The sequence below is a fragment of the Salvelinus fontinalis genome, chromosome 9, assembly GCF_029448725.1.
Source record: "Salvelinus fontinalis isolate EN_2023a chromosome 9, ASM2944872v1, whole genome shotgun sequence".
NCBI classification, from domain to species: domain Eukaryota; kingdom Metazoa; phylum Chordata; class Actinopteri; order Salmoniformes; family Salmonidae; genus Salvelinus; species Salvelinus fontinalis.
Genome location: NC_074673.1, coordinates 1,990,133 through 2,011,729, shown reverse-complemented (window position 1 = coordinate 2,011,729; position 21,597 = coordinate 1,990,133). Strand labels below are relative to the sequence as shown.

General features: G+C 44.5%; 1 protein-coding gene and 6 non-coding genes across 8 annotated transcripts; all 7 read right to left on the bottom strand.

Annotated features, from left to right (window-relative positions):
* Positions 1–10,600: 10,600 nt before the first annotated feature.
* LOC129861883 (60S ribosomal protein L4-A) lies at positions 10,601–18,667 on the bottom strand. 2 transcript variants are annotated; one of them, XM_055933050.1, is made up of 10 exons: positions 18,560–18,667; positions 17,722–17,893; positions 17,393–17,499; positions 16,789–16,927; positions 15,853–15,977; positions 15,492–15,621; positions 14,825–14,981; positions 12,097–12,180; positions 11,639–11,759; positions 10,601–10,743 (listed from the first exon to the last, which is right to left on the bottom strand). In XM_055933050.1, the coding sequence occupies exons 1-10, from the start codon at positions 18,560–18,562 to the stop codon at positions 10,666–10,668; spliced, it is 1,116 nt and encodes a 371-aa protein (XP_055789025.1). In that variant the 5' UTR covers positions 18,563–18,667; the 3' UTR covers positions 10,601–10,665. The 2 variants fall into 2 exon arrangements, with proteins under 2 accessions (XP_055789025.1, XP_055789026.1); XM_055933051.1 differs by lacking the exon at positions 18,560–18,667 and adding an exon at positions 18,321–18,553.
* On the bottom strand, positions 11,954–12,021 carry LOC129863037 (small nucleolar RNA SNORD18). Its single transcript, XR_008760905.1, has one exon. It is a non-coding gene; the product is annotated as a small nucleolar RNA SNORD18 (small nucleolar RNA).
* LOC129863041 (small nucleolar RNA SNORD18) lies at positions 12,707–12,774 on the bottom strand. The gene has a single exon (XR_008760908.1). It is a non-coding gene; the product is annotated as a small nucleolar RNA SNORD18 (small nucleolar RNA).
* On the bottom strand, positions 15,721–15,789 carry LOC129863039 (small nucleolar RNA SNORD18). The gene has a single exon (XR_008760906.1). It is a non-coding gene; the product is annotated as a small nucleolar RNA SNORD18 (small nucleolar RNA).
* Positions 17,059–17,154, bottom strand: LOC129863043 (small nucleolar RNA SNORD16). Its single transcript, XR_008760910.1, has one exon. It is a non-coding gene; the product is annotated as a small nucleolar RNA SNORD16 (small nucleolar RNA).
* LOC129863040 (small nucleolar RNA SNORD18) lies at positions 17,580–17,648 on the bottom strand. The gene has a single exon (XR_008760907.1). It is a non-coding gene; the product is annotated as a small nucleolar RNA SNORD18 (small nucleolar RNA).
* On the bottom strand, positions 18,000–18,098 carry LOC129863042 (small nucleolar RNA SNORD16). Its single transcript, XR_008760909.1, has one exon. It is a non-coding gene; the product is annotated as a small nucleolar RNA SNORD16 (small nucleolar RNA).
* Positions 18,668–21,597: the final 2,930 nt, after the last annotated feature.

The following is a 21,597-nucleotide window of genomic DNA, read 5'->3' as shown; positions in this document are numbered from 1 at the left end:
AGACTGATTCATTCATACTTTTGTTTTGTTTTTCCAACACGCTTTATGCCAGGATTGGGATCAATTACAGGCAATTCAGGAAGTACACGGAAATTCCAATTATCTTCAATGAGGAACATTTGGAATTGGGTTTAATTTGTGAATTTACTGGAATGGAAATTGCCCAACTCTGATGGTAACCCTGAGACATGGCTGTAGGGTCCTTTTATGTTGTGAGTGTTTCAGTGCCTTTATGGTCCAATGTCATGTTGGTTGGGAGTTTTCAGACCTTCTCTTCAAGCCTGGCCGGCTCACCAAGCTCTCTGGATTAGTGGACCCAAGGAGCTAAACAGGATCCTTGGGACGTCCAACTCTGCCACCCCTTTTGAAGGTGACATTTTAAACAGTTACGGGTAGGATAACGGTTAACTGTTAGGGTAGGGACGTGCCAAGGATCGGATAGCACTAACTGTTAGGGTAGGGACGTGCCAAGGATCGGATAGCATTAACTGTTAGGGTAGGGACGTGCCAAGGATCGGATAGCACTAACTGTTAGTGGACAGGACTGGTTCTTGGCCTTAGAAGTTGATCAGGCTGGTTGGCAGGTTCCCTCCAAGTGACTCTAGTCAAGGAGATCACTCCCACAACACACCGCGGTCTGTAGACTTGGATCAGGTGTGGATAAGTGGGAGCCACTGTCTGGAGTTAGCCTAAATATACTTAATAAGCCTAGTAGTCCACTTCACATAAAGTGTGTCTCATTGAACTTTAAACATGCCCCCCCCCTATCAAACTGAGAGCACTACAAATAAGTCTCTCTGCTACTTCCATGTATTAAAAGGAATTGTTCTGGATGTTGGAAACGAGGCCCTTTATCTGCTGACCCAGAGTCAGATGAGGTCCTTTATCTACTGTCCCAGAGTCAGATGAGGCCCTTTATCTACTGACCCAGAGTCAGGTGAAGCCCTTTATCTACTGACCCAGAGTCAGATGAGGCCCTTTATCTACTGACCCAGAGATGAACTTGTGGATAAACATTTTATGTCTCTGCGTCCAGCATGACGGAAGTAAGCCAATGCGAAGTCGTGCAATGACTGGAAGTCCACAGGAACAACTAGCATGCTAGCCCTACTGAACACAGCCCTGCCTTAGGTTGTAGTCCCTGGGTGCATCACAACTGGCACCCCATTCCTTATTTGGAGCACTACTTTGGACCTGGGCCCGTAGGGGGATAGAGTGACCCTGGGCCCGTAGGGGGATAGAGTGACCCTGGGCCCGTAGGGGGGGGTAGAGTGACCCTGGGCCCGTAGGGGGGGTAGAGTGACCCTGGGCCCGTAGGGGGGGGTAGAGTGACCCTGGGCCCGTAGGGGGGGTAGAGTGACCCTGGGCCCGTAGGGGGGGTAGAGTGACCCTGGGCCCGCAGGGAGGTTGAGTGACCCTGGGCCCGTAGTAGTGCACTAAATAGAGAAAGGTTGCCATTTGGTATGCAGACCCAGTCAGGCTGGCAGTGCCAATGATGAGGTTACAGAAGTCATGTCCAATTAGCCGTGCTCTGCTCTGTCTGTATCCCCTTACTATTACTGTTATGTAATTATGTCAACCATCTTTTACTTTATGCCTCGACTCCACTGTTTTATTTTTCATTCGCGCTGTACTGTGATTTATATTTTTTTATAATTAAACTGTTATCTCTGTCCACTAATTACAATTGAAAAGTGCAAATAAATACAATTAACTATTACAACTGAGGTAATGTGTGTATGTGGGGGGGAGAACTCTGTCTAAGCATGTCTTGTATGGTTTCAGGAACTCTGTCCTCCCTCTCTGAAACATAGCTGTAAACTACTGATGTGAGAAGAGTGATTCAGAAGATGGAGAGAGAGATTTTTAACTAAAGAAGAATGGATTAACTTTTTCAAGGCTAGTTAGGGATACTATTATCACATTTCACATTTGATTTATTCCTGCTGATCAATACACCGGCTGGAGACAATGATATACTGTCCATAATGTAGTCCTATTTAATATACAGTATCCCATAGTGCACTAGGATGTAGTCCTATATAATATACAGTATCCCATAGTGCACTAGGATGTAGTCCTATATAATATACAGTATCCCATAGTGCACTAGGATGTAGTCCTACATAATATACAGTATCCCATAGTGCACTAGGATGTAGTCCTATATAATATACAGTATCCCATAGTGCACTAGGATGTAGTCCTATATAATATACAGTATCCCATAGTGCACTAGGATGTAGTCCTATATAATATACAGTATCCCATAGTGCACTAGGATGTAGTCCTATATAATATGCAGTATCCCATAGTGCACTAGGATGTAGTCCTATATAATATACAGTATCCCATAGTGCACTAGGATGTAGTCCTATATAATATACAGTATCCCATAGTGCACTAGGATGTAGTCCTATATAATATACAGTATCCCATAGTGCACTAGGATGTAGTCCTATATAATATACAGTATCCCATAGGGCACTAGGATGAAGCCCTATATAATATACAGTATCCCATAGTGCACTAGGATGTAGTCCTATATAATATACAGTAGCCCATAGTGCACTAGGATGTAGCCCTATATTATATACAGTATTCCATAGTGCACTAGGATGTAGTCCTATATAATATACAGTATCCCATAGTGCACTAGGGTGAAGCCCTATATAATATACAGTATTCCATAGTGCACTAGGATGTAGTCCTATATAATATACAGTATCCCATAATGCACTAGGGTGAAGCCCTATGGGCCCTTGTCAAGATTGTGCACCACCAGGTCATCTGGATTCCACTGGATAAAAAGCAGAGATGTAGAATCTAGATTTTATTTATATGAGTGTACCCATGATTTTACCAGTCAGATTGACAGGGTTAGATTTTCTAAACCCCTTTATAGATTCAAATGTCTGGGGACATAATTTCCTCCTCCAGTTGCTCCTTAGCTCGTCCACATACAGAATCTCTGGGCTCACATCCACAAAGCCTCTCTGAGTAGGAGTGCTGATCTGGGATCATCAGTGGTGTAAAGTACTTCAGTAAAAATACTTTAAAGTAGAACTTAAATAATTATTTGGGGTATCTTTACTCTACTATTTATACTTACTATTTATAACTTTCACTTCACTACATTCCTAAAGAAAATAATGTACTTTTTCCTGACACCCAAAAGTACTCGTTACATTTTGAATTCTTAACATGACAGGAAAATGGTCCAATTCACTCCTTTATCAAGAGAACATCCCTGGTCCTCCCTACTGCCTCTGATCTGGAGGACTCACTAAACAGAGAACATCCCTGGTCATCCCTACTGCCTCTAATCTGGAGGACTCACTAAACAGAGAACATCCCTGGTCATCCCTACTGCCTCTGATCTGGAGGACTCACTAAACAGAGAACATCCCTGGTCATCCCTACTGCCTCTGATCTGGAGGACTCACTAAACAGAGAACATCCCTGGTCATCTCTACTGCCTCTAATCTGGAGGTCTCACTAAACAGAGAACATCCCTGGTCATCCCTACTGCCTCTAATCTGGAGGACTCACTAATCAGAGAACATCCCTACTGCCTCTAATCTGGAGGACTCACTAAACAGAGAACATCCCTGGTCATCCCTACTGCCTCTGATCTGGAGGACTCACTAATCAGAGAACATCCCTACTGCCTCTAATCTGGAGGACTCACTAAACAGAGAACATCCCTGGTCATCCCTACTGCCTCTGATCTGGAGGACTCACTAAACAGAGAACATCCCTGGTCATCCCTACTGCCTCTGATCTGGAAGACTCACTAAACACAAATGCTTAGTTTGTAAATTATGTCTGAGTGTTGGAGTGTGCCCCTGGCTATCCGTAAATTTTAAAAACTATAATATGGAGCCATCTGGTTTTGCTTAAAATAAGCTATTTGTTATTTTACTTTTACAATTACACTAAACAAAAACATAAACGCAACATGTTAAGGTTGGTCCCATGTTTCATGAGCTGAAATTAAAGATTTGCATAAAAAGCTTATTTCTCTCAAATGTTGTGCACAAATTTGTTTACATCCCTGTTAGTAATCATTTCTCCTTGACAAGATAATCAATCCACCTAACAGGTGTGGCATATCAAGGAGCTGATTAAACAGCATGGTCATTACACAGGTGCACCTTGTGCTGGGGACAATAAAAGGTCACTCTAAAATGTGCCCTTTTGTCACAACACAATGCCACTAATGTCTCAAGTTTTGAGGGTGCGTGCAATTGGAATGTTGACTGCCGGAATGTGCACCAAATCAAATCAAAGTTTATTTGTCACGTGCGCTGAATACAACAGGTGTAGACCTTACAGTGAAATGCTTACTTACAGGCCCAATTCCATCTAGAGACCGTTGCCCTAGAGCGCACAAAAAAACGATACATACCTCGGGCTAAACATCAGCGCCACAGGTAACCTCCACAAAGCTGTGAACGATCTGAGAGACAAGGCAAGAAGGGCCTTCTATGCCATCAAAAGGAACATAAAACTCGACATCCCAATTAGGATCTGGCAACAAAATACTTGAATCAGTTATGGAACCATTGTCCTTTATGGTCGCGTAAAACACCAAATAATGCAGAGCAGAATTAGGCCGATATCCGCTAAGTATCAAAATCTGTAAAAGAGACGTTCAATTCTACAACCACCTAAAAGGAAGCGATTCCCAAACCTTCCATAACAAAGTCATCAACTACAGAGAGATGAACCTGGAGAAGAGTCCCCTAAGCCAGCTGCTCCTGGGGCTCTGTTCACAAACACAAAGACACCCGACAGAGCCCCAGGACAACAGCACAATTAGACCCAACCAAATCATGAGAAAACAAAAAGATAATTACTTGACACATTGGAAAGAATTAACAAAAAAACAGAGCGAACTAGAAGGCTATTTTTGCCTCTATAGAACAGAATAGGGGACTGAGTCACTGGCTTACTGGTGCTCTTCCATGCCATCCCTAGGAGGGGTGCGTCACTTGAGTGGGTTGAGTCACTGACGTGATCTTCCTGTCTGGGTTGGCGCCCCCCCTTGGGTTGTGCCATGGCGGAGAACTTTGTGGGCTATACTCGGCCTTGTCTCAGGATGGTAAGTTGTTGGTTGAAGATATCCCTCTAGTGGTGTGGGGGCTGTGCTTTGGCAAAGTGGGTGGGGTTATATCCTGCCTGTTTGGCCCTGTCAGGGGGTATCATCGGATGGGGCCACAGTGTCTCCCGACCCCTCCTGTCTCAGCCTCCATTAATTACGCTGCAATAGTTTGTGTCGGGGGGCTAGGGTCAGTCTGTTATATCTGGAGTATTTATCCTGTCTTATCCAGTGTCCGGTGTGAATTTAAGTATGCTCTCTAATTCTCTCTTCTCCATTTTCTCGGAGGACCTGAGTCCTAGGATCATGCCTCAGGACTACCTGGCCTGATGACTCCTTGCTGTCCACAGTCCACCTGGTTATTCTGCTGCTCCCGTTTCAACTGTTCTGCCTGCGGCTATGGAACCCTGACCTGTTCACTGGACGTGCTACCTGTCCCAGACCTGCTGTTTTCAACTCTCTAGAGACAGCAGGAATGTAGTCCTACATAATATACAGTATCCCATAGTGCACAGAATTAGAACAGAAGTGTAAATAGAATTAGAACAGACGTGTGAATAGAAATAGAACAGAAGTGTGAATAGAATTAGAACAGAAGTGTAAATAGAATTAGAGCAGAAGTGTGAATAGAATTAGAGCAGACGTGTGAATAGAATTAGAACAGACGTGTGAATAGAATTAGAACAGACGTGTGAATAGAATTAGAACAGACGTGTGAATAGAATTAGAACAGAAGTGTGAATAGAATTAGAACAGAAGTGTGAATAGAATTAGAACAGAAGTGTGAATAGAATTAGAACAGAAGTGTGAATAGAATTAGAACAGAAGTGTGAATAGAATTAGAACAGAAGTGTGAATAGAATTAGAACAGAAGTGTGAATAGAATTAGAACAGAAGTGTGAATAGAATTAGAACAGAAGTGTGAATAGAATTAGAACAGAAGTGTGAATAGAATTAGAACAGAAGTGTGAATAGAATTAGAACAGAAGTGTGAATAGAATTGAAACAGAAGTGTGAATAGAATTAGAACAGAAGTGTGAATAGAATTAGAACAGAAGTGTGAATAGAATTAGAACAGAAGTGTAAATATAATTAGATGGTCATAGAATGCCTCTTCAGATGCTATATTTTTAACCGTGTCAAGTTGACCAATTAAACCGTAATATGATAGGTTTGACAGAGAAGACCGATATAGTGTTTGGAGACCTGCGATCTCAAAGTGGTTGTTCTTCCTTCATTAGATACTGTACATAAATATCACATATCAGCCGTATGGTTCAACGACTACATAGATAAGATGTCGCCTACACACATACTATACGTTCACATCTAACGATCAACTAAGAATAAATGTTTCAAGAATGGAAGTAAAGAAACGCCAAATGCTTCAACTTATATTTCTGACCCATTGTGTGTCTGTGTGAAAGAGATGCCATATTGCTGAGTGTACAGGAAGCACTGGTGAACAGCTGTCTCACTGTCTGTGGTGTCATGGACAACAGTACACTGTTCAGTACACTGCAGATTACGCTGAACAACCACAATCTACAGAAGTCCTATGTAGGATTCCAACCAACAACCCCTTCGGCCCACAGTGCAGTGTCTTGACCACTGGTCCACCGAGCCACATTAGTGAGCCATCTTAGTGAGCCATCTTAGTGAGCCACCTTAGTGAGCCATCTTAGTGAGCCACCTTAGTGAGCCATCTTAGTGAGCCACATTAGTGAGCCATCTTAGTGAGCCACATTAGTGAGCCATCTTAGTGAGCCATCTTAGTGAGCCACATTAGTGAGCCACATTAGTGAGCCACATTAGTGAGCCACATTAGTGAGCCACATTAGTGAGCCACATTAGTGAGCCATCTTAGTGAGCCATCTTAGTGAGCCATCTTAGTGAGCCACCTTAGTGAGCCACCTTAGTGAGCCACCTTAGTGAGCCACCTTAGTGAGCCACCTTAGTGAGCCATCTTAGTGAGCCATCTTAGTGAGCCATCTTAGTGAGCCACATTAGTGAGCCACCTTAGTGAGCCATCTTAGTGAGCCATCTTAGTGAGCCATCTTAGTGAGCCACATTAGTGAGCCACATTAGTGAGCCATCTTAGTGAGCCATCTTAGTGAGCCACATTAGTGAGCCACATTAGTGAGCCATCTTAGTTAACATTTCAAAGAAACACCTATTCCTGCAAGAAACAAACAGAAAAAAATAAATGCCTCCTACTATCAAGGATTAAGTCATTGCATGTCAAGGAGAGCCACAAGATCATAGGCTACTGGCTTAAAACAAGTCTGATTTGTTTTTAACCAATGAGCTCAGGATTTTCAACGAAAGGAACATGGGCGGGGTGAAACAGGTTATTGGTTTGAATTGGCCTAATCGTCATGTACTGTATAACCTCAAAGTGACGGTAGAGTGAGTTTCTGTCATTGATGTGTATAGTCCTATGTCTACTGGTCTCTGTATCCAACTCAACTCATAACGCACATTAGGGCAGTACCACTATAATCCACTAGGTGTCAGGCTTCTCCACACTAGACCATGCTGTCCCCGAAGACCGGTGTAAATAAATATTGTCGTAAGTGCCATCAACAAGAGGAACAGAAGACAACATAATGTATTTCACGGTCCTCTAGTCTATACAGCGTTCATATATCTGATTATCTTGCGCAAAGTCAGAGCATATCGGTATGAATTAGCCTGTATTCAAACTGATTCAGCGTTGATTATTTAGTTAAATTGAGCTGGATTGAATTGTTCTTGACAAAGTAAACACCGTTAGGAAAGACCCTAGTTAATTAGGTTTATTTTTTTATTTAACTAGGCAAGTCAGTTAAGAACAAATTGTTATTTACACTGATGGCCTACTGGGGAACAGTGGGTTAACTGCCTTGTTCAGGGGGCAGAACGACAGATTTTCACCTTGTCAGCTCAGGGATTTGATCCAGCAACCTTTTGGTGACTGGTCCAACACTACCTGCCGTCTCAGATAGCCTAGTGGATTGATTAAACAAGTGGAAGACTGACCGACAGGACGCAGAACAGAGGAAGCCCAAACTAATTGAACTCAACCCGGTCCCCGATAGAAACACGTTCAACAGTACCTTTGGCACAGAGTATCTAGAAACTTCCCCAGCAGAATCATGGTTACATTGACAACATGGAGATCAGAAAATGTACCTTACCCAGCAGAATCATGGTTACATTGACAACATGGAGATCAGAAAATGTACCTCAATGCAGGGATGGGGTATGCTACTGTACTCCACATTTCTGCAGTATTTCAATCTTCTTGATATATCCGTGTGGATAAAGGTCAAGAGTACATATCACATCCCTGCATCGAAGTACGTTTTCCGAACAATTTGTTGGGCCGGGATCCGATAACTCTGTCATTCTGCCCGAGCAAGGCTGTTAACCCATTGTTCCCCGGCCCCCGAGCAAGGCTGTTAACCCATTGTTCCCCGAGCCAGGCTGTTAACCCATTGTTCCCCGAGCCAGGCTGTTAACCCATTGTTCCCCGAGCCAGGCTGTTAACCCATTGTTCCCCGGCCCCCGAGCAAGGCTGTTAACCCATTGTTCCCCGGCCCCCGAGCAAGGCTGTTAACCCATTGTTCCCCGGCCCCGAGCAAGGCTGTTAACCCATTGTTCCCCGGCCCCCGAGCAAGGCTGTTAACCCATTGTTCCCCGGCCCCGAGCAAGGCTGTTAACCCATTGTTCCCCGGCCCCCGAGCAAGGCTGTTAACCCATTGTTCCCCGGCCCCGAGCAAGGCTGTTAACCCATTGTTCCCCGGCCGCCGAGCAAGGCTGTTAACCCATTGTTCCCCGGCCCCCGAGCAAGGCTGTTAACCCATTGTTCCCCGGCCCCCGAGCAAGGCTGTTAACCCATTGTTCCCCGGCCCCCGAGCAAGGCTGTTAACCCATTGTTCCCTGGCCCCCGAGCCAGGCTGTTAACCCATTGTTCCCCGGCCCCCGAGCAAGGCTGTTAACCCATTGTTCCCCGAGCCAGGCTGTTAACCCATTGTTCCCCGGGCGCTGAAGACGTGGATGTCATTAAGGCAGCCCTCCGCACCTCTCTGATTCAGAGAGGGTTAAATGAAGACACATTTCAGTGGACTAGACAACTGACTTGCTATCCCCCTTTCCCAATACTTTGCTCCGGCTCCATGGTGTCTTAATGTCCCCATGGTTGTGTTCAGACTCCAGTGCAGCTCAGCGTAAAGAAGTGTAATGGTGGGGTTAGAATCTGCTGGCTACTACAAACTAATCTACAGGTTTCTATGGATGTAGGAAATGTAGATACGGTTGGGATTTGGCTAAACTTTGATCATTGAGATATTAAATGAATGATAGGAAATGAAAGAGACTGGGTTTAATGTTAGAAGTTAACGGTTCTCAGAAGACAAGGCTTTGGAATGTGTTTTCATGGAGGAGAGTGATGTGTTGATACAGGGGAGACAGATGGACATCTGGGTATTAGATGAAAGAGGGGTTGAGGTCAGGACAGATTCTCTTGAGTAATACATGTTTGGTAACCTGTTATCCTCTTTATTAGCTTCCTGTAGAGCCATAAAATGGAAGGATTGGAGAGATGAGTGTCTTAAGTAGAATGTATATAAACTGTGAAGTCTGAAATCTTTAGCTGTCTGATTTCAGCTGTACAGAACCTTTGGGGACAATTAAACTTGGTTAAAGTTTCTCTAGTGTCCGTGAGTTATTTACTCTGAAAAATAAGAACCTAAGGAACCCTGAACAACAATATGAACAACAAGTGAAGTGTTGGTCCCAGGTTCATGAGCTGAAATAAAAGATCCCAGACATGCTCCTTAAGGACAAATAGCTTATTTCTCTAAAATGTTGAGTCAAATTCATTTACATTGCTTTTATTGAGCATTTCTTCTTTGCCAAGATAATCCATCCACCTAGACTATTTAGGCTAAAAACAACCTGAGGATTGAATATAAACATTGTTTGACACGTTTCTATAAACTTTAGATACAATTTGGATTTGTCTGTCTGGTTTGAGCCTGTGGATTACTGAAGAAAACTGAGTTTTTTTGGGTATAAAGAGACTTTATCGAACAAAAGGAACATTTGAGTTAAATGAATGTCTGCTGAGTGCAAGATCATCAAAGGTAAGGGATTAATTGTATCTATTTCTGACTTGTGTAACTGTTCTACTTGGCTGGTTACTGTTTGTAATGATTTGTCTGCTGGGCGATGTTCTCAACTAATCAAAAGGTATGTTTTCACCGTGGTTGAAGCATTTTATTATTATTATTTTTTTTTTTAAACCTGACACCGTGGTTGGATTCACAAGACATTAATCTTTAAACCGATGTAAAATATGTTTTGTTTTCTGAACTTTTATAATGAGTATTTCTGTATTTGAATTTGGCGCCCAGCAGTTTCACTGGCTGTTGAAGAGGTCTCACGTACCCTAGAGAGGTTTTAAAGACTGCAGAAAGACCGGGGAAGAAATAAAAAGGCCAAATGGATGAATGTTTTTCTATATATTTTATTTGAAACCATCCCTGAACCCCACAGTCTGTTAGAGACACGCCGCTTTATGCCTTGGCCGGGGCCGCCTTGGTTAGGGCCTTTTTTGACAGCTTCTTCTTAGGCTTCAGCATCTTGGCCTTGATCTGGGAAGAGAGGGAGCGGGGAAGGTAATGTTTAGAAGAGAGGGAGCGGGGAAGGTAATGTTTAGAAGAGAGGGAGCGGGGAAGGTAATGTTTAGAAGAGAGGGAGCGGGGAAGGTAATGTTTAGAAGAGAGGGAGCGGGGAAGGTAATGTTTAGAAGAGAGGGAGCGGGGAAGGTAATGTTTAGAAGAGAGGGAGCGGGGAAGGTAATGTTTAGAAGAGAGGGAGCGGGGAAGGTAATGTTTAGAAGAGAGGGAGCGGGGAAGGTAATGTTTAGAAGAGAGGGGGAGAAAGAGGAATGTTCATATGTAGATTGTTGATGATCTACTTCACTTGCTTTGGCAATCTTAACATGTTTCCCCATGCCAATAAAGATCTTAAAATGGTGTCTAATACTTGTATGTTTGAGAAATTTGAATCATGAGATTTGTTGATTGAATTTGGCACCCTGCAATTTCATTGGCTGTTGGCGAGGGGTTCCTAGACAGGTTAAATTGAATTGAGAGTGGGGGGGCCGCGGGAGAGAAACCTGTCATTAGGACAATATAGGATATTCATGTGGGGGTGATAGAACGGTATTTATTTAACTAGGGATTTCTGATACGGAAGGTTCTACTAGTACATCACGTTGTTTAGGTGCAGTGGGGAGGGAGTATTTCACAGGCTTTAAATCACAACTTCTGCTAGAAATCAGGATTCACAAACAGACAAAAGTGGAAGCTCCGTGTAGAATTAAACAGCTCAATCTGTTATTCACCACTCCCTCACTACAAACATTGATCATTTGGGGTAAAGCCCAGACAGATTAAGCCCAGCACCGGTTAACCAGTTTCCCTATTATACAGGCCTTCATATGCAACTGAGAGCCCTAGTCGGCCATTTTGGCTGTCTACTCACCGCCGGGTCATGCAGCAGGATGGCTTGACGTCTGGCTGTCTTGGCGTAGGGGTTCAACTTCATCATTATTCTCAGGTTCTTCAGAGGGTTCTTCTTCAGGACTCTGCGCCTGATCTTCTTGCTGTGAGGAGACCAGACAGGTTCAGGAGGGGTCAAATCTAGCAGCATCGTGTGAACCTTCACGTTGTTGATGGTAGCATCACAAATGGAACACGTCGCTACATAGTGCACTACTTTAGACCTGAGCAGAATTGGCCCCGATCAACAGTAGTGCATTATGGGGACTAGGGCCATTCGGGATGCAGCCTATTGGAATGGCTCAGAACTTCCATTCTAATCAGGATTCAGAAACACGGACCTGAAGTGGAACCTCATCATGGCTTCATGTTACAGTGGAGGACAACGTCATACTACAGTACCCATAATGCTCTGTACAATATAAAGCGAGCAGGTCTTACTTTGGTGCACGAAGTGCTTTCTGGATCTCCTCACTCTTCAGAATCCTGCTCAGATCTGTGTTGGTCATCTTGTGCATGGGCAGACTGGAGGAGGGAGACAGGTCAGACAGGACAGAGGTCAGACAGGACAGAGGTCAGACAGGACCTCTAAGGTTGTTAGGGGGCAGACTGGAGGAGGGAGACAGGACAGAGGTCAGACAGGACCTCTAAGGTTGTTAGGGGGCAGACTGGAGGAGGGAGACAGGTCAGACAGGACAGAGGTCAGACAGGACAGAGGTCAGACAGGACCTCTAAGGTTGTTAGGGGGCAGACTGGAGGAGGGAGACAGGACAGAGGTCAGACAGGACCTCTAAGGTTGTTAGGGGGCAGACTGGAGGAGGGAGACAGGTCAGAGGTCAGACAGGACAGAGGTCAGACAGGACCTCTAAGGTTGTTAGGGGGCAGACTGGAGGAGGGAGACAGGTCAGAGGTCAGACAGGACAGAGGTCAGACAGGACCTCTAAGGTTGTTAGGGGGCAGACTGGAGGAGGGAGACAGGTCAAAGGTCAACAGTACCTCTGTTAGGGAAGCAGCATGTGGTTTAGCAACAGACCATTAGAGCATTTCATTCAAACTCAGAACTTCTGGTAGAAATCAGGAATCAGAAACACGGACCGAAGTGGAAGCTCATCACGGTAGAAATTAAATAGCTCTCAATCTGTTACTAACCAACACACTAAAAGCCCGTCCTTGAGAACCAAGACAAGCACACCTGATTCAGCTGGTCAAGTAACCAACCCCTCAGAGTTGAATCAGGCCAGTTTGTTCAGGGCTACAACAAAAGTGCTTGGTTGGGGGTTCTGGAGGACCGAGTTGGGTTAACACTACAACATGACACCCAACTGGTTAACATCACTAACTAGTTGAAATGACAAACTTCAATTTCAACCAGTTTCAACCAACTGGTAAGATAAGGCCCAATATTAAGTACACTCTATAGACTGGTGGAGATCTGAGGACACGTCCCAAGTGAGAACCGCCCATGTGCCAACTTCTGTAGCCTACACCGTTCGGAAGCTACCAAATAGGACCCCACTGAGGAAAGGGGATGTTCTACGAACCCCACGAGACTCGTCTGAAGGTAACCGCTACTGGATTTTAAAAAACTAAAGTATGAAGGTAGTTTACCTTCCCCAAAAAAGCATTGTGCAAAAAAACAAGAACAGTCATTCCACTATCCCAACAAACAGTATTATATTACTTGGGAGAGTATTCTTTTGAGAAAGTACGGTAGGCCTATTTTAACAAAGACAATTACATTCAACGTTTTTATAAAACCTGTTTTCTGAGTGCGTCTCATTAAAAGACACCCCGTCTACACATGTACAGCAGCTGGTTATTGTCAGTCAAAGCTGCGTTAGTCAGAGGCTCCATGTGTATCAGGTGAAGTGGGAGGTTTCTAACAAACACAAAATGTAATTAAAATGCCTGAATTAGGTTGGCTACAATGAGGAGTAGGCTACAATGAGGAGTAGGCTACAATGAGGAGTAGGCTACAATGAGGAGTAGGCTACATTGAGGAGTAGGCTACATTGAGGAGTAGGCTACATTGAGGAGTAGGCTACATTGAGGAGTAGGCTACAATGAGGAGTAGGCTACAATGAGGAGTAGGCTACAATGAGGAGTAGGCTACAATGAGGAGTAGGCTACAATGAGGAGTAGGCTACAATGAGGAGTAGGCTACAATGAGGAGTAGGCTACATTGAGGAGTAGGCTACATTGAGGAGTAGGCTACATTGAGGAGTAGGCTACATTGAGGAGTAGGCTACAATGAGGAGTAGGCTACATGAGGAGTAGGCTACATGAGGAGTAGGCTACATGAGGAGTAGGCTAAATGAGGAGTAGGCTAAATGAGGAGTAGGCTACATGAGGAGTTGGCTAAATGAGGAGTTGGCTAAATGAGGAGTTGGCTAAATGAGGAGTTGGCTAAATGAGGAGTAGGCTAAATGAGGAGTAGGCTAAATGAGGAGTAGGCTAAATGAGGAGTAGGCTAAATGAGGAGTAGGCTAAATGAGGAGTAGGCTAAATGAGGAGTAGGCTAAATGAGGAGTAGGCTAAATGAGGAGTAGGCTAAATGAGGAGTAGGCTAAATGAGGAGTAGGCTAAATGAGGAGTTGGCTACAATGATACAACCAACAGGTAGGCTGCTGTTTCACATGTAGTTGTTGTAGACGGAGTGTCCAGTAAAATAGCCTCAACTAGCCTTGACACTGTAGCTAGTTTTAGAACGATTTGATGCAGTCAAGACAGCCACACCCCCCTACCTAAACAGAGCGCCGGCCAGCCACACCCCCCTACCTAAACAGAGCGCCGGCCAGCCACACCCCCCTACCTAAACAGAGCGCCGGCCAGCCACACCCCCCTACCTAAACAGAGCGCCGGCCAGCCACACCCCCCTACCTAAACAGAGCGCCGACCGACACGGTTCACAGCCACATTGATGTTTTCTAAATATTGATCTATTTTGAAGATCATATTGACATTCAGTAAAACGTTTGGTGTGTTCCTGTAGAATTCTGGCCTAGTGGGTTAGGGTTACCCTAACCCTAGTGGACACTAGTAGTAACTCCACCTCGATATGCTGGATTGGTTTTAAGTAACATGGTTACATTCCTATCAAATCATCAGAACTCCACAAGAGCATAAAGTCCATTTAGGATTAGGCCCATGTAACCCTCGGTTTACTGACTTGTAGTCCACCTTCAGAGAGGCAGATCTGCGCCAGGTTCCATAGAGCTGGTCCAGCTTACGGAAGGCGGATTCGGTCCAGATACAGAAGCGGCCGACGTGACCGCCGGGGGCGAGCCTCAGCAGGTTCAGCTTGTTCACGTTCTGTAGGGTGATGCCTGGTAGAGGGAAGGGAGGACAGTTACATTTTAGTATTGAGAAGAGGCACGTACTCAGAGCATCTACATTGGTCATTCAGAGGCAGATGGTCTTTAGTACAGAAGGACATTCACCATTATCCCTTTACACAAAACACCTATCCATTATTCATGTTTGTATTGTTTTGTTTCAATGCAAAAAATATATATATTTTTATTTTTTATATACAAATCTTGGCAAAAAAAAGGACAACTGATAACGAGGGTTTTGAACTTCCACTGAAATCATTGTGTTCAGAATCACAGCTACAAATCAAATGTATTTATATAGCCCTTCGTACATCAGCCGATGTCACAAAGTGCTGTACAGAAACCCAGCCTAAAACCCAAACAGCAAGCAATGCAGGTGTAGAAGCACCTGCATTGCTACACCGAGGGAAGTAGTGGCCCACACAGGGAACAGGGTGACAAAGTAGGAGAGAATGGGCGATCCCTACATGTTCTCACCAGGGTAGACTAACCAGTACATACCCGGGATGTTCCTGAAGGCCTTGGTGACACCTTGGTCCTGGTTGTAGATGATGCACGGTCCTTTGCGCTGGATACGCCTGCGATTCCTCATCTTACCTTTTCCAGCTCGCATGCGCTGTGACGCGTACACCTACACACACCCAGAGGACACGTTTATCACACACACACCCAGAGGACACGTTTATCTCACACACTGATCCCAAGGACACTCAAATTCACCATCACACAATGGCTCAGGACTTCCCTTCAAAATCAGGATTCAGAAACACGGACCTGAAGTGGAACCTCATCATTGCCTCATGTCACTCATAAGACGAGGAAAAGTGAACATCGAGACAGTATTAACTCTAACTATATTAACCTTTTTGATGTCGTTCCAGGCTTTGAGTTTCTTCAGCAGTAGCACGGCCTCTTTAGTCTTCTTGTAACCCTCCACTTTATCATCAACTACCAGTGGAACCTCTGGGATCTCCTCAATACGGTGTCCTGAAGGAGGGGAGGCCCTCTAGTTAAGAGATTTACAGCCATCTAGTTCTACAGGTTGTGCAGAGAAACATACACCAAAGGTGTGGATCACAAGCGCCACCTTCGTCACGTCACCCTCCACCTTCGTCACGTCACCCTCCACCTTCGTCACGTCACCCTCCACCTCCAGCGGCAGATTAATTATATTGCAATGTCCAATTTCTCTAGCAATATCTACATTAATATACAATATTGTGTCAGAATTGTTTTGTCAACCCACTGTCAGTAAACCGTCACTGGACAGTAATACTCAAGTTACACCGTCATAGCAAGTCATCTTTAATGAATCAACATTTTGAAGAGATAGTTCTGTATTTTGGCAATGAGGCCCTTTACGTCCCCAGAGTCAGATACCATATATGTCTGTGTCCAGTATAAAGGAAATAATTCGTTTTGCGAGCTAATGCTACCTAGCGTTAGCACAATGAAATCCACAGGAAGAGATGGCATGCTAGCTGTTCCAATAGACTTCCAGTCATTGCACCAACGCTAGACAGCACCTTCCTTCAAACTGCACTCAGACAAAAATGGTATCACCGGACTCTGGGGACACCAAAAGAGGGATTCACCGGACTCTGGGGACGCTGAAAAGGGGCCCCTTGACAAAATCATAAACTTTAAGAGTGATTTCTTAAATACATAACAGGTGTCTAGCAACAAGAGTCTTAACTAAAATTGAGAACTTGTATAAAAGGTTAAATAAATACATATTTACACTGGTAAGAAGACTAAGCGATGCAGTGAGTACAACAGAGCATGGTGGGCGGCATACCTTTCGACATGACAAGTGCGGGCAGGGCAGAGGCGGCCAGGGCTGAGCATATGGCGTACCGCTTCTGGGTAGTGTTGATCCTGCGGTGCCAGCGGCGCCACGTCTTGGTGGGGGCGAACATGCGGCCTCCACGACACATCTAGTCACAGGGGTCAAGGAACGGCTAAACGCATTTTACGATCTTTATCTTTTTGACCAGTTTCCCAAACATTAAGTGGTCTTTAGTCTAGGACTAACAATCTGTGTCTGGGAAACTGTCCCTAAATGCCTTGCACAGACGCTAGGTTCGTCAGCCACTTGTGCCAGCATACGACATCAGGCATAACGCCACTGTTCAGTGTAGGACGCAAATTACACATCACTGCAAGCCCCTTGAATGTCTAGTCCACCTCAGCATGCATTACCACCAGGGCTTCGTTCATTAGACAACAAAACGGATGAACACTAAAACAGAGAGGTGCTGTCCAATCAGAAACGAATTAACTCTGCAAAATGTTTAATTACAATGAGCCATAATGAACACAACCCCGGTAGCACATTTGTACCCGTTACAGATGGCAAGATTAATAGGAAATGTTTAATTCTGTCTCTCAGAGAAGGATACATTTCCGAAGGCTCCCTGACCTGAGCGGTGGGTACCACCTCCCCTCACACGAGGAATACGAGCCACTGCTCGGCCTGTACCCCATGACTCCGCGCTCGTCTGATGACCTGGAACCCAGAGTGCATTAGAACCTGTCCTCTATACATATCAAAATAGACTGCTCTAGGTTTTATGGTACAGATGAAAGCCCTTCATAACTTCTAGTATAATCACTGTTTTCAGAAACACGGACCTAAGTGTAAACTAATCATTAAAGCTTGCAACCTGTCCAAAAAGCAATGTTTATTTGACTGAATACATGATTTAAAAAAATATATATAATCACTCACCGGCCAGTTTGCTGACAGCATAGGGCTGACGGCTGTTCTTGCGCATGTTGGTGTGTACAAAGTTGACAATGTCCGGGCGGATGGGGGCCTTGAACACCGCAGGCATGACGACATTTTTGCCAGAACTCTCTCCTTTCTCGGAGTAGATAGAGATTAAAGGCCGGGCACAAGCCTGAGGAAGTCATGAAGGTTACAATGTACCGCATGTTGATGGTTAACCAACAGAGTCCCATCTGTAATGTTTCACTTTAGCCAACATAGTTATTAGTTTGCAATCTTGCTCAGACTCAGTTGTCGTCATTCACTTGCGCCAGCATATGACAGTAGGCATCTGTCGACTGATCGCAAAGTAGGACGCAAATTACACCATCATAGCAAGTCAATTTAGTTAAGTAATGCAATATATTAAAAGTAAAATTACGACCTAGTGGCAGTATCCCTTGGCTAGCTTATTAACCGCTATGTTAGTAGGTAGCATACTAACCAAATAATGTCAGCTTTGGATGCGTTATACGTGGGTAACTAACTGGGCTATGGTTTACTAAGTAAATATTCAAAACAGTTGCATGATGAAAGGTGTAGTGGTTTACAAATCTCACCTATAATTGAGCAAACCCGGCCTGTGGTTGCAAGGAAAGTACATGTGACTTGGCTAGAACCGTGGCCATCCAAAATGTCTCCTCGTGTCAACTTCGTTCAGATTCGACATGGAAGTTAAATGGTATTGCCTTGTAAAGATTTTAGCGAGACAATTGTTCGGTTTTTGGACTATACCTTGCTCACTAACGTTGACGCCAAGTTGTATATGCAACTGAAACAAATTAGCCAGGATTCTCACCATTTTTATATTTGTGTTTCAGCTCCCCGAGAACCACGCTCCTCACTCAATGGAAGACACAGTAGAAAAGGAAGTTGGTAATGCAACTCACACGATATATGCTTCCGACGTCGTCACACTTCCAGCAACTTAAACGTTAAATAAATGCAATACTATAGAGGGAAATGTTTATATTATAAGTCAATATATATTCCTTCAATAAAATATTAATATTGAAATACTATACAACGGCGAAAACAACTTTCATAAATGGGACAATCTAGGTCTCTACTGCACAATACGGCGGAGGAAACAAGGGTGGTGACCGGACTACTTTCGTGATAATTATGTATTTTTCATAAATAAATATAGTTACCACATGTTCCAAAATACTTATTTTGTCTTACAAGTGAAATATCTATTGATAAAAAATAAAAAAATAAATTGTGTTCGTTGTGCTGATTAATATCATGACGTCAGGAATTCACAGGCTGTTTTCGCGCCAACGTCAAATGAAATCGTGAACGTTACAATTTTCCGATTTGTATTTAGGATTTTCTGACTTAAAAACATATTTTTATTTATTTAACTATGCTAACTATCTACCCAATGAAATGTGCTCCAAGATAATCAACGATGCTTTACAGTAAAAAAAAAAAAAACTATTCTTCGGTGAGGTAAAGTTTTAAAATGTGTTTCTAGTTTGTTAACATTAGACATCTGTCTCTTTTCAATCTTTGCCTGTTATTGTTTTGTGCAGCTAATGTTAGCTTAGTTAGTTAACGTTTACTAACTACAGATAGAAATAATTAACTAATCATCAAGCTTTGATAATTTGAATCATCTGTGTAGCGTTTGGGGGAGGGGAAACAGAAGGTGGGGTCAGGACCGAGTTTAGGAAACCCTACATCCTAGTCTTGACTAGAAGATAACCTGTCAGTGGAGGTTCTCATCTGTTGAACCAGTAGATATAGAGGAGGAGTTAAGATGGAGCCTCGTCCAAAACGTTAACAGGCTCTTTCCATTTCCTCTGAAAACCAGAACAAGTAGTTGTTGGGGACTCGGCAGAGGCTAATGTATTCAGGAGGGATGAACTGTAGACAGGAGTCCGTTGGTAACCCACTGTTCCCCGGTAGGCCGTCATTGTAAATATGATGAACTGTAGACAGTAGACGTACCTTGAGTCTGTTGAGCTGGTCCTGCAGCATAACTTTAATCTTCAGGAGAGTCTCCTCCTCCTTCTTCAGTTCCTGTAGACGACTCAACATGGTGCCCTGGTGGGGTTAAACCATTATTAGAAACTGGTTGGTTCCAGCCCTGAATGCTGATTGGCTGACAGCCGTGGTATACCGTATACCACAGGTGTGACAAAACATATTTTTACTGCTCTAATTACATTGGTAACCAGTTTATAACAGCAATAAGGCACCTCCGGGGTTTGTGTTATATGCCAATATACCACGGCTAAGGGCTGTATCCAGGGACTCCGCATTGTGTCGTGCTTAAGAAAAGCCCTTAGCCGTGATATATTGGCCATATACCACACCCCCTTGGGCCTTATTGTTTATCTATATACTGAGAGGGAGAGACTTTCATATCACATCAAAATTATTTCAGAAATGCTAAATACACCGGTTGAATATATATACACTGCTCCAAAAAATAAAGGGAACACTTAAACAACACAATATAACTCCCAAGTCAATCACATTTCTGTGAAATCAAACTGTCCACTTAGGAAGCAACACTGATTGACAATAAATGTCACATGCTGTTGTGCAAATGGAATAGACAACAGGTGGAAATTATAGGCAATTAGCAAGACACCCCCAATAAAGGAGTGGTTCTGCAGGGGGTGACCAGACCACTCACTTCTCAGTTCCTATGCTTCCTGGCTGATGTTTTGGTCACTTTTGAATGCTGGCGGTGCTTTCACTCTAGTGGTAGCATGAGACGGAGTCTACAATCAATCAATCAAGTTTATTTTATATAGCCCTTCGTACATCAGCTAATATCTCGAAGTGCTGTACAGAAACCCAGCCTAAAACCCCAAACAGCTAGCAATGCAGGTGTAGAAGCAGGTGTACAACCCACACAAGTGGCTCAGGTAGTGCAGCTCATCCAGGATGGCACATCAATGCGAGCTGTGGCAAGAAGGTTTGCTGTGTCTGTAAGCGTAGTGTCCAGAGCATGGAGGCGCTACCAGGAGACAGGCCAGTACATCAGGAGACGTGGAGGAGGCCGTAGGAGGGCAACAACCCAGCAGCAGGATCGCTACCTCCGCCTTTGTGCAAGGAGGAGCACTGCCAGAGCCCTGCAAAATGACCTCCAGCAGGCCACAACTGTGCATGTGTCTGCTCAAACGGTCAGAAACAGACTCCATGAGGGTGGTATGAGGGCCCGACGTCCACAGGTGGGGGTTGTGCTTACAGCCCAACACCGTGCAGGACGTTTGGCATTTGCCAGAGAACACGAATATTGGCAAATTCGCCACTGGGGCCCTGTGCTCTTCACAGATGAAAGCAGGTTCACACTGAGCACATGTGACAGACGTGACAGAGTCTGGAGACGCCGTGGAGAACGCTCTGCTGCCTGCAACATCCTCCAGCATGACCGGTTTGGCGATGGGTCAGTCATGGTGTGGGGTGGCATTTCTTTATGGGGCCGCACAGCCCTCCATGTGCTCGCCAGAGGTAGCCTGACTGCCATTAGGTAGCGAGATGAGATCCTCAGACCCTTTGTGAGACGATATGCTGGTGCGGTTGGCCCTGGGTTCCTCCTAATGCAAGACAATGCTAGACCTCATGTGGCTGGAGTGTGTCAGCAGTTCCTGCAAGAGGAAGGCATTGATGCTATGGACTGGCCCGCCCGTTCCCCAGACCTGAATCCAATTGGGCACATCTGGGACATCATGTCTCGCTCCATCCACCAACACCACGTTGCACCACAGACTGTCCAGGAGTTGGCGGATGCTTTAGTCCAGGTCTGGGAGGAGATCCCTCAGGAGACCATCCGCCACCTCATCAGGAGCATGCCCAGGCGTTGTAGGGAGGTCATAC